Source organism: Micropterus dolomieu, linkage group LG03 (genome assembly GCF_021292245.1).
Source record: "Micropterus dolomieu isolate WLL.071019.BEF.003 ecotype Adirondacks linkage group LG03, ASM2129224v1, whole genome shotgun sequence".
NCBI lineage: Eukaryota > Metazoa > Chordata > Actinopteri > Centrarchiformes > Centrarchidae > Micropterus > Micropterus dolomieu.
The window spans coordinates 18163503-18175765 of record NC_060152.1 but is presented as its reverse complement, the minus strand read 5'-3'; the positions used below and the strand labels follow the sequence as shown (position 1 = coordinate 18175765).

Below are 12263 nucleotides of genomic sequence, written 5' to 3'. Positions count from 1 at the left end.
TGCCCAGACTGGAGCATCTCAAGGGAGAGGTTCAACAATGTCGGACACAGACACAACAGGTTCAGCACTGCATGCAGCATGCAATCTCTCTTCTTTATTTCCATTATCTTTAAATCTTAAACACACACACACACACACACACACACATACTCATTCACTACAATGTCAGTATTGACACGTATGAACAAAATTGAATACAATAATTGTAATGCAAGATTTTAAGATTTTAATTGCATCTGTTGTATTATTAATTGCAAGAAAACAAAATGATGCTAAAAAGCTAAATGATCACAATAAATGATTCAATACTGTCTCATTGGGAGAAAAATACACCTCCTCTAAAATGTTTTTAACACTGTTTGCAGAATACTGTCAGTAGATATTATAAAATGTGTCTCACACAGACAGCAGCAGCGCCACTCCAGCTTCAATCCACTTGGCAGGAGGCTGTTTAGTTCGGAGGTGGAGGGTCCACACATATGTGGGCCCACGCTGCTTAGTGCGGTATACTGGGCACTCGTAAGTGTTCTTGAGCTCCTGCTCCTCCACAGGCACAGCTCTAACATACAGCACAGGCATGGCTGGGCTCAGATCCCTCAAAACCGCCTCAGAGATGACTCCAGACTGAGTGTCCCAGCGTGCTCCTAAAAGGACACAGAACATGCTGGAGACGCTCATTTTACAAAGACATGCATTGCAAAATACTGTCAAAAATCAATGTTATTTAATTAAGTACAGCTGATTAATTCTGACCCTCCATGAAGAGTCCATGGATATAGGCCCCCTCCCGTGGTGGATGTCCAAAGTCATCTTTTGTCTTCTTTGTCACGTCCACAGTCAGAGTCATCTTGTCCAGGGGCCACTGATTCTTGCGAGCAATACTCTGCAGCACAGCTGGGTGAAAAAAAAGTCTGCATGTTTATATTTCGGGTGCACATGTCATCGAAATCATCTGTCTTGATGGTTTTGAGATTGTGATCTCACCAGTGAGGAAAGACTGTGGGTTGAAGAGCCCTGGGAGCCAAACAACTGCAGGAAGAACCAAGTCTTGAGTCCAACTGTCCAGCTCTCGACAGCTACACATTAGATCACTAAACCTAGAGAAAAAAGAAGAATCATTAATTGACATGATATATCATTACTTGAAGACTTCACAATGTGTTTGCAAGAGTCACCTTAATATTGGCTTCTTGTCTGAAGTTTTTTCAGACAGAATTTTTACTACAATGAACAATGCAGTGTGTCACTGGGAACATAATAAAGGGCTTAATAAAAAGGAGATAAATAAAGCCATGTTGAGAAAGAAATACAGTATTATTAGGAAGGAGTAGTTACCATTGTGCCAATGTTTTAGTGGAGGGATAACACAATCTGGCCCAGGAATCTGGAACAGAGTCATTGAACAGGGCTGACTGCAGAGTCTCCATACTGGAGGAGATTGTGAGTTCTCCCTGTGGACAAAGACATCCTCATTCATGCTACAGGACCTTAATATTTATTGAGTGATTTTTAATTTTGTATATGGCACAGTAGACTGTACCTTCAGGCCAAGTTCCAGCTCATTAAGCGACTTCCTTATTTCTGCTAGTAGAAGATTCATGCGCTCACACTCCTGGAAACAGACTAAAATGTAGGAGCTTCGCTTTGTTGTCTTTGTGATTATCTCTGCCATGTTGTACTCCTCAGGAAGCTTGTCAAGGATATCTTCAATGACAGACTTGACCTGACAAATATAATATACATGGTTAGGGGGTCATTGTAATCTCTGCTACTTCATCCCAATAATGGTTCTGTCTGCCTCCACACCTTCTCCTCTGTGCTCTGAGCTGCCCCATCTCCTCTGGAGGTGTCCTGTGGCTGCAGTTCCAGCAGACTCCTTAAGAGGTTGTCTGAAGTGACAGTGAGGCACTCAAGCTCAGCATTTGGATGGAGACCGTACAGAGTGGGGTTCTCAGGTGGGAGATGTTCATCAATATAACTGTGGTAACCACTGTAGTCCATGAATGCAGGGCCCAGGAACCCAGGACACAGAAAAAGCTCCCCTTCAAACTATGAATTGAAAATTTAAAGAATCCACACACACACACACAATATACAGCAAAAATTGTGAAATTTAACATTCAACTTAAACAGCCCTCATATATCTTAGCAAAGCTTAATGCAAGCAAAGCTCAGCGTCTGTGTTTTAGAATTCAGTATGACAGACAGCAGTGCAAGCCTGTTGCTGCACATTCAGCAAAACACACAGATTGACGTCTGATTGTTCAAATAGCAACTTTGGAGAAACGGTAGCTGTTAGCTTGTAGTAAAGGTAAACTGGAAGAGGGCTAATCAGTCCTCTGAGTGAAACAGATGAATTACAATTGAAGCATCGATCATCTTAACACATGCTTAAGAGAAAAGTACCAAATGATCACCTAATAATGCTCATAGTGTAGCTTGCAAAGTTGGCACATTGCACAAAGAGGTCACATCAAATTAAAGTCAGGGTGGAAAATGTAGCAATGGGAGAAACTTTAAGTGCAATATTGCAGTTTAGGTTTACATCCCAAGAGGGCACCCTTTACCTTAACACCACCACCAAGAAATTCAAAACAGCTTACTCTTTGGCACAGTGAAATTGAATGTAACCACATTGAGTGTATATCCAGGTTAACAAGTAGTGACAATGAAAAAATGAAATGAAATGTATACAATTAAACCAATTAAAATTAAGTAGTGTTATAGTTTTGTTTAGAAAAAAAAATACAGAAAAAATTAATAAATTATTCGAACATGGCAACATGAACACTGACATACCATTTTTGGATGCATGAACTCCTGCAGATAGGTCTTACAGAGTCTTCTATCCCAGTCATCAGTGATGTGTCCTCCATACATGATCTCTCCAAAAAGATAACACAAGTCCTCCCAGGGCACCTGCATGGACTATAACAAACTTAGTCTGTAGACTGATATGACAATGCAAAATACAAGAAGAAGAAATGTAGTATTTAAATTATTAGGAGCATCTTAAACTAGAAAGATTAAAGACAATGGTTTCAGGATCATCTCACAAGTAATTTTCAGCACATTCATTCCATTTTGTCCTTTGGAACTTCAAGCTGTAACTACATGTCGTCATCCCAAATGAGCTCTTTCAATAATGATAAAGGTAGGGAAACGTAACAAAATTATGTTTCTTTGCACACACTGATCTAATGTATGACAGAAGAGTCTTCTCCTCAGCGGGAGATTATGATCCGTGAGGGTGAAGGAGGAAGAAAGGAACCTGCGATTCATAACAAATTACAAAAGCTGGAGGTTCACAATCATTTGTACCTGTATTGTTTTGCAAATTGCTTCCTTCATCAGCACTAATTGCAGTGATCACTTATGTAGCGTTGTGAACTGTCACATTGGCTGCATGTAATTACATTTAGCATTACGCTTCATTGGCCTCCTAATGAATTCTCTGTATACGCACATACAGGTTACTGTTTGGTTAACATAATGAAGGACATTCGTTTTTGGAGGGCAGAATACCTAGGAGACATAATTGGTTGTGACCAGAATAATAGGAGTTCTTAGAGACATGCATTAGGAGTTGTGAGGGGTGCAGCACCCCAAGAATGGATTTTTTGTCTTCGTGAAATAAAGCTAAATTATAGGTTGCGTGTTCATAGTTATAAGAGACGAAATGTGAAAAAGACGAGAATGAAAATTTTTCACAAATAACATTAGGACAAAAGATTTCAATAAGTAATTGGATACACTGTGGTATAATTCAACATCCCTGTCTGATAATAATGCCCCTGCAAACACTATTATCGTTATACATTTACACAGCTTTAAAAAAAAGTCATAGTAAAAACAAATTAAAAGTTTTATGAATATCAACTAAAATATGAATAAAATATATATTTTTAAAGAAATATGCTGAATTATCTTTACAAAACGGCGGTATAAAATACTTTGGTGTTGGCCTCTAAATAGTTGTACAAGACACTGGCTGAGATGGTGAGGTCTCCAGTGCTGAAGGGGTAGTTATGGTTCCACCCTTGGGGACCAAATTTACGGCGCTCTGTTACGCAAGCATGAAAGAAGCAGAGGGAGAAGAACATTGAGTTGAACTCCTGTTCTCTGGAAGACATGTCCAGAGTGTCCTGAAAATGGAGAGAGGGAGTAATAAATACAGATTAGTGAATGCTATGTTCAAAACCCATTAGAAATTTAATCAAATACAAAGCACTTTTAGTAATTATTTAAAAACTTTAACACACTTGACTGAAGTTGTTAAGGGCTGTGTGTAGACTGGCATTCATGCCAGTGGGGGGCTCATTGGTGATTTTGATGGCATTCTCCAGTATGCCTCTGGGAATAACATGCTGCTCAGGGCTTGGTGCTGGTTCCCCAGTGATGAACACCCTGTAGTTTGGGTGACTGCCCACCGCTGCTGTCTCCAGAAGAGCATCTAGAGAGGGCAGCCAGCGAGCCACCAGGTGTACATTCTGAACAATTACAATTTCAAAAAGATTAGACAGATTATGGTACATGTTGATAAAATTAAATGTGTTTTTATGTCTAGTTACGAAAGATTCATTCTGAAAACTGTCTTCCTATGTTCTGAATTAGTGAGAAAAACATTCATTGGCTCACTTGGCCGCAGGCTTCTCCCTTTAAAGGAGGCATTAATGGCGCTGATCTAGCCAATTATGGTTTTTATTGAACCAAATTGAGTTTGTTTCTCTTGCTCACGCAATGAGATAATATCATTATGTGCATTACAGGCTGGCTAGAAGAGCAGACTGAAGTCTCTACAGTAGAATAGTCACTGAAAAGAAATGCTCCCTACCTGCAGAATGACCCAGTGTCCAAGTTTACAGGCATTTTTCAGAACCCTCTCAGCTACTTCCTCCTGCCCCTGTCCCAGTGATACATTGTGCAAAGTGCCCTGGTTGATGGAAAATCCCAGCTTCAATCCTGCACAGAGAGAATATTTAGAAAATGTATGCCTACCAAGTGATACCGGAGGTGTAAATAATAAACAATACGTGTAGTACCTAGTTTCTCTACGTCTTTGAGTGGATCCACTCCAGGTGAGAGGATGAAGAACACAGGGGTTGATGGCCCACTATCCTCGAATAACTTGTCAAATTCCAGCCTGGCAGCCTCCACATATTTTGTTCCCATGCTTTCCTCCACAAAGTTCCTGGAGAAAGGAAAACATTGTCGAAAAGCTTAGTGATATACTGAACTTAAAGATATGAATGTACGTTGGTCATTTACTCACCTTAGTGCATAGGTCATCCTATCAGGGCGAAGTGCTTTAAGGATGATGAGCTTCTGGAGGGAGCTCTTATTTTTCAAGTCCTGGGGAAGTCTTTCCTTTTCAGGACAACTGGATTCAACGATCTTCCTCCAGCGCTTCGGTGAGCTCTCCACATCTCTGTCAAGTCCACTGAAGTCCTCCATTGTAGCAATTGTCTACAAATAAAATATACTGTAATTGGAAAATGGTATGTAGTGAAGACCTGCTAACAAGAATGAAAATGTGACCCTTTAACATGTTATATCACATATGTTAACAGCCTAGACTGTACCTTAATGGCTCCCCAGGCATGTGCAGAGAGGAAGGACACAGGACTGACTTTGCTAGCTTCTACAGGGAAACGCAGAAGGAAGTCAAACTCCTGAGCATCAATCAGGCCCTGCTTGAGCAGAATCTGTGGGGAAGAACCAACAGCAGTTTGTAATGATCTATGTTGTATTGATGTCTTTTCAATCATTTCGACAATAATTGAAAGAAAACTCATACAGGCTGAATAAGTGCCTCTGAATGTGAAATAGCCACATGAAGGACAGCTTTCAGAGCAGCACTATTTCTAAGATGAAAACAGTTGGCGCAATGACAGATAATTGCATTATGCCATCAGAACCAACCCCCTTGTCAGAACCAACTGTCTGAACAGCAGCCATGGGGGAAGGTGTGAGAGGTAATCAATAGCAGCGTATGGTCCTGCTGACTGCTTTTAATTGAAGTTAATGTGGGGGCAGAAAAGTACTTTGATTGATGAGGATGACAGGAGGCCCCACCTTTGAGGCGGCCCTGAGTCCCTCACCTGGAAGGCAGTGTGTGACAAGAAGGTTAACTTGTCTCTCTCAAACAGACCCTGGCTGGTGTACAGGAATACAGAATAGGTGATGGCCTCAGTGATGGTGTGCACTCGGGTCCCCACATCCTCGTCCCATTCTGCGCGCTCCATTGCTTTGTTAAACACTGAGTTAAAGGTCTGGAATACAACCAAAAGGAGGACAGTGCTCTGATAAGGAATACATACATATAGCCAGGACCCAACCTCTGCATTTGGATTGACAGCTAAACACAAAAACACACATTTAAGCTGATTTGTACAGACAGGGCTGTGCCTAAAATCTTAATCACCAAGAAAAACAACAATTACAATCGGCACGGTGGTATGGTTTGAAATGCTGCAAAAAATGTGTGTCCCCTGAGAGCACTTCAGGGGTGAAGGTTTCACCTTGAGAGAAAACTGGTACATGAGGTTAATCTTGCTGAGGTCGTTGATGATGAAGAAGAGGAGCGACGCTCTCTCAGCTGCTGGGCGGTATAGTTCTCGAGCCTCGTTGATCTTTGTCTCATTCTCTCTGGCCTCCACCACCTGTGCGTTCCAATTGCACAAAATGAGCTATTAGGCTCTCAGTCATGCTCCAAAACCCTCTCATTACACATATTCCTAACTGCGCATCACTTGCAGCTAATGCAATAAAATGAGGCGCTCGCTGTGTGACATTCAAAAACACTTGATGACAAAAAAAACACATGCACTTGACTACAGTCAGACAACTGAGAGGACCCTGTTGGTGTAATAACCTCACCTTGTACTGAATGTGAGCGGCTGTGGTCTTGGTGTTTTCGAGTTGCTCCACCAGAGAAATATCACCCAGAAAATTACCCTGCGCTGCAGAGAGGCGATTCAACAGGTCATCCTCTAACCTCTTAAGCTCAATCTTGAAGTGGTTCTGCTGTGTGGTCAGTTCCATCTTGGGAAATGTACACAAAACAATTCAGACTTTCCTATTTTTGTATTACTGATGTCTTACATGTAAAATCACTAAGAGCAATGCTTACCTGTAGGTTTTACAGTTCATATCTTTCATAAAATGAAATTCACCTTAAGGGCCTCCAGGTCGGGCCTTTCCCGAGACACGACCTGTCCCAGCAGCTGTTCCTCCAGGCCCACCGGAGTCACTGTGAAGTTGATGAGGGTTGTCTGGGCCTGGACCTCAGGAGGGAAATGTGGATTGGCCAACTTGGTGTGGATAATGAGTTGAAAGTTACTGTTGTATTCACACTCCTTGCCCCCAATCCGAATGTACCTGGAGAATAAGACAACGGCACCTAAAGAAATCAGCCAATGACAACTTAACTGCTGTGATAATTTATTCCTTAAGTAAAGGTCACTGATGACCCTTGCAAGGGTCACCCTTGCAAAAGAGTTTCTTACTCTCAATGGGACTCTCCTGATTAAATAAAGGTTAAATAAAAAATACATTTAATAAACAACAAAAAGTACACTCCCTGCTTTAAACAATTTTACGTCTTCTTCATTTTAAAAAAGTCAGCATGACATTAATTCATACTTTTAAGCCAGCATGAATGAAAAAAGTATAACAGTTACCAAGCTTACATGTTTACAGACCCATCTCCATGACAACTGAGCAAAATAATTAGTTTAAAACTTTAGAAAAAACTAGCGAGTGGAATTTGAGTTTGTACTGTTTTGTCAAACTACAATTTTCCAAGGTCAAGAGTTAACGTTTATGTTTAGAGTTATTGTTTACAAATCAAACACCACTTTCATTCCTGCCTGGCAAAGAAAAATTATCTACTTACAAAAATGGCAGCAGAGTTAAACCTGCTGTAGTTATTACATTAAATTTCAATGTGAGAAAATAAAACATTAATGATGATTAGATGCCGACTAGACGATTAAATCTAGTGCAAGGTGATTTCAGAATTATTTAGACAAAAACAAATCATAAATGATGATGATCCTGTAGAACATTTGAACTGTGGCAAACCCTCTGGATCTTGGAAGCCGTTTGTGTCCTTATGCATCTGAGCACATCAACCTCTCACTTTAATGCATTGCAACTTCAACAGGGGAAAGAACTTACCAGCGAACACTCCAAATGTCACTTAACACTGTAGACAAATAATCTTGAAAAAATGTGAAAGATTATCACCACAGCAGCCAATATTTATCTGTTCCTGCATTTCAATTAAATTAGCGCTGGCTTGACGAACCTGGTGGCTTTTCATTTTTCTCTAATTACCCCTTGGATGTCAGGCAAGGCCCCAATTTTACGGCACAGGTTCCTCATGGCCTGGGTCTGGTTCAACTCTATATCTTCACAAGCCAGAATTAATGTACTATTGATAGAACCATTACTCCACCAAATTAAAGTCCTTGCTGATGGATTGGCTTGTAGTCTTCTGTCAGCCATGAAAGGAATAATTAGTATTCATTACTTCACACTCTACAACATTCCAATTATTAATGAACTTCAGCTGTGGATCCCTACCAGATCCATCATGGCTGCCCCAGCAGGTTGTATTAATCATCGACAGAAACAAGTGTGTGGGTCATCTACAAGGGATAAACTTATAATCAGATTTACTATGATGAATTGTTATGTCTGGACAGATAGGACTTCGGAAGAGGTTCGATGAACATGCACCGAGATATTTAATATTCATGGTCATACATAGATCAGAGCAAGAAAGATGTAAACATTTTTAGAGGTGGGAAGTCAAAACGGAATGTCAATATGTGGTATGTTCTATTTATTCTGCTGTTGGTTGTCCCGTTTAGGAAACTTGCCGGATTTTGCCTGTTGAGGGTAATTGGTAACTGAGCAAAGGTAATTACAGAGCAGCTATTTTGGCGGCAATGTTATATTTGTGAAGTGGATTACAGAGGGCAGCAGTAGTCATGTTTTGTTTCAGACAAGAGCCAGTCTGATGGCATGTTTAACTCAATAACAGAGAAGAAAGTAGCATTAGTGGTAAAGCCTTGTTCATAATTAAATGGCACAAAATACTCGCATAATATGACCTCACTACTTGACAATTCACATCATGGTACAATTTAAGATAATCCAGATGCAACGAGTCATCTAACGGAGTGTAGAGCAGATTGTTCTTTTTTTCAAATAAATGAATGCAGAAAAATACCAGCAAATCACCTATCAGCGTTACCAAATTATTGAAGCCTAAATGAGTTTGCAATAATGATGGAGGACCACTGAATTTAGTGTGTTACATGCCATCTTTTTGTGGGTGACATGAGTCCTTATACATAACCATGACTGCCCTCAAATTCAGCTTTTCCACTGAGGCTCAGCTGTTCAATATTCATCCTACCTAAAGAATATGAACACACAAATATACATCTATCACCCGTCTTGAGGGGCCAATCAATATGTTGGCCTCAGGGATTTAGAACACGCGGCGCAAATTCATTTATAATCTAAAGAGTGGGCAATAATAATGCATTCAGTCATGTCTTACTGGTGTTTCAATGCTCAGTGAGATTCAACCATCTGGCAAATCTGCTCCTTTTGTCTAACAACACAGACACATTGGGTTGTGGGCATATCGACTTGTGTATCAACAGGGATACAAAAACTGCACATTGATTTTAAATGCTTCTGATGTGCAACAGCCTCGTGCTAAATAGCTTTTACAAAACCAAAAAAAAAGCTGGTTTGATGCTTCATACCCTTGATCTCGCTGAGTACAACAATGTAAATGTAATAACGCAGTTTCATTACCAACCTTCCTCTTTTGATAGTGTTTCTGCCCAGTAGAGGCTCCAAGACTGGGTCTACCTTTTCTTGCAGATTTTCTATTAGAACTGTTTCACCACAGGCAAGGGCTTGTTCAATCACATCTAAATACCTGTTGGAAAAAAAGCAGCTACATATTAGAACTATTTTCAAACAGGACACTGTGATTGCAAACATACAATAGATAGCACCTCTCACCCTTTCTGTCCCAGCTGCACCACCCTCAGCTCTGAGCCTAGCCAGTTTCGGATCCACTTGATGCCCTGCTGCTGTGGGTCAATGATGAGTGGCCAACGCTCACTGGTGGTCAGGATGGCAGCATTCTCAGTGGACATCCTATCATTTGGCAGGCCCTGGTTATGCCAGGCAGCCACAGTGGCATCATCTGTAAGCATGAGGACTGGATCCAGGCCGTCTGTCAAGGGTACAGAGACCTGGAACAGAAACAGGGAAATGAGGTCACTCTAGATGGAGCACTGGCAGCAAGCAGTACAATGAACTCTAGTTCACAGACTCTGCTGTGGATGTTTATAGAGAGAACAATTTTACTCTGTAAATAACTAGTCCACACAATACAAAGTCTTTTGAAAAACTGGCCTTACCATCTGAGACCGAAGGAAAGGGATCCATGCATTGTTAAGGAGCTCCATACGATACTGTCTGGTAAAGTAACCCATGTAGGAGACGAATGCTGAAGTGATGAGGATATCACCACACAGGGTTTTCTGTTGCTTTTCATACTGAACAACTGCCTGGGACCAGCGCTCCTTCTCTGACTGAAAGACACAAAGAGCAGGCTTCAATATCCTTTTAAAAACACACAGGAGACACAATAAATAATTTACACAGGGAAATGTACATGCTGGGCAACTTCCCTCTCCGTTTCTTGTACACACTAAGAAGATGTAAGTAGTAAAGAATACAACTGCAATTCCCTTAAAATAGCATTGGAAGCTTGCCTGTAGATTCACTCAGCATCAATTCAGCATTAATTTAAACCTTCAATACTATGACTGTGACAGCACTACAACAATAAATCATGCATGGCATTTTCTTACAAGGGGCTGTGGAGCTAGAATATGTCACATAATAAATTCTCAGACAGTTAAAAATCACTATAATTTTGCTCTAATGCATTATGGATTGCCTGTAATATCACTCAGTCTGGGGTGAGACATTGTTAATTTCCAACAGCTGTTCAGGCTTTGAGGTAAGTTAATGATTAAATATAGATGGCCTGATTTATTAGTCTGAACACTATTGCTTCCAGGTCAATGCCATAAAGACAAAACATTTATCTTGATATGCTTAAAAGGCAAGCTGTTCCATGCAAACCACATTTATTTTATGGAATAAGAAAGTCCAACTTACAAAATGGCCACTGAAATAAAAATCTTTTATTTCATATTTGCATCCATAAACATAATAGATACTGTAGCCTGAAAAGGCATGCACAGGAACGCAAAAGAGTTGAATATTATATTCGACAAATGACACAAATGTGCAATATTCAACATTTACATATTCCATATATTCATATTTCACAACTTTACCTTGATACTTTTTCATTTTCTTCAAAAAATATTAAGAATTAATTATTATTGCTTTATTACTGCATAGTTATGTGCACACACACACACACGCTACTCCTTTCTTCTTTTGGAAAACATTCAGGCAGCCAGTTGCCCAGTTCAGCCATGCGTTTTCTGTGGTCCAGCCCTCTCTACCTGTCTCACAAGTCCCGAGGATGCTGCTGGGCCAGGCTGTAAAATCTCCCTCTGCCTGATCTACTCACACAACTGTCAGGCTACCTTGCCAGGACATAACAACTTCAAGTCCAGATTACTGATGCAATTCGATTACTAGCGCCTCTCCATGCATGCCTCCGGCAAATTGACAGTTTACTTTGTGCCAGGGCAGCCCCAGTGACACCACCAAACTCCTCTGTCTCTCCTTGTTTACCTCTAAGCCCTTGACTAGTCGGTTGGCCAGCTCTATGGTCTGATTGGTACGCGTCACCTCCTCCTGACAACTGATTTTCTCAGCTGTAGCCTTTTCAAACTGAGCTGTGAGGCTCTGGAGGCTGGCATCAAGATCCTAAAGAAGCAAACCAAAGAAAGCCATGGAAATTCCACACTGTTAAGAAAATGTAGCTGTAATGTAGATGTAACAAAGTGACCAAATTAAGTATAATAACATTGCACTCACCACCAACTTCTTTTGAACTGCTAACAGTTTTGCTGTTGCTGTTTCTAGTTCTGCATTAGCTTGTGATAATGCATGCCTCTTTGGAATGACCTCACAATAAATCTGCAAAAAAGGAGGCATACTTTATGGGGAAAAAAAGTATAATGATAATAAAGTATATAATAAAGTATAACGAAGAACAAACTATCTTGCAGAAAATG

General features: G+C 40.5%; 1 protein-coding gene across 9 annotated transcripts in view; it reads right to left on the bottom strand.

Moving 5' to 3' along the window:
- Window positions 1–206: 206 nt before the first annotated feature.
- LOC123968004 (dynein axonemal heavy chain 11) overlaps window positions 207–12263 on the bottom strand; it is a 35992-nt gene continuing 23935 nt past the window's right edge. For 5 of the 9 annotated variants that reach the window (XM_046044448.1, XM_046044450.1, XM_046044451.1 and 2 more), the window contains 22 exons: window positions 12064–12165; window positions 11818–11952; window positions 10458–10631; window positions 10054–10289; window positions 9845–9967; window positions 7176–7380; window positions 6880–7044; window positions 6522–6662; window positions 6102–6272; window positions 5583–5705; window positions 5273–5466; window positions 5043–5191; window positions 4835–4962; window positions 4263–4490; window positions 3954–4145; window positions 2800–2928; window positions 1807–2049; window positions 1541–1723; window positions 1336–1451; window positions 985–1097; window positions 754–894; window positions 207–644 (listed from right to left, as the gene is read on the bottom strand). In XM_046044448.1, the coding sequence (XP_045900404.1) occupies window positions 397–644; window positions 754–894; window positions 985–1097; window positions 1336–1451; window positions 1541–1723; window positions 1807–2049; window positions 2800–2928; window positions 3954–4145; window positions 4263–4490; window positions 4835–4962; window positions 5043–5191; window positions 5273–5466; window positions 5583–5705; window positions 6102–6272; window positions 6522–6662; window positions 6880–7044; window positions 7176–7380; window positions 9845–9967; window positions 10054–10289; window positions 10458–10631; window positions 11818–11952; window positions 12064–12165 (3639 nt within the window). In that variant the 3' untranslated portion in view covers window positions 207–396. Of the gene's footprint in view, window positions 645–753; window positions 895–984; window positions 1098–1335; window positions 1452–1540; window positions 1724–1806; window positions 2050–2799; window positions 2929–3933; window positions 4146–4262; window positions 4491–4834; window positions 4963–5042; window positions 5192–5272; window positions 5467–5582; window positions 5706–6101; window positions 6273–6521; window positions 6663–6879; window positions 7045–7175; window positions 7381–8181; window positions 8286–8311; window positions 8482–9844; window positions 9968–10053; window positions 10290–10457; window positions 10632–11817; window positions 11953–12063; window positions 12166–12263 lie in introns of those variants that run through there. The other 4 variants (XM_046044455.1, XM_046044454.1, XM_046044456.1 and 1 more) reach the window with 4 other exon arrangements.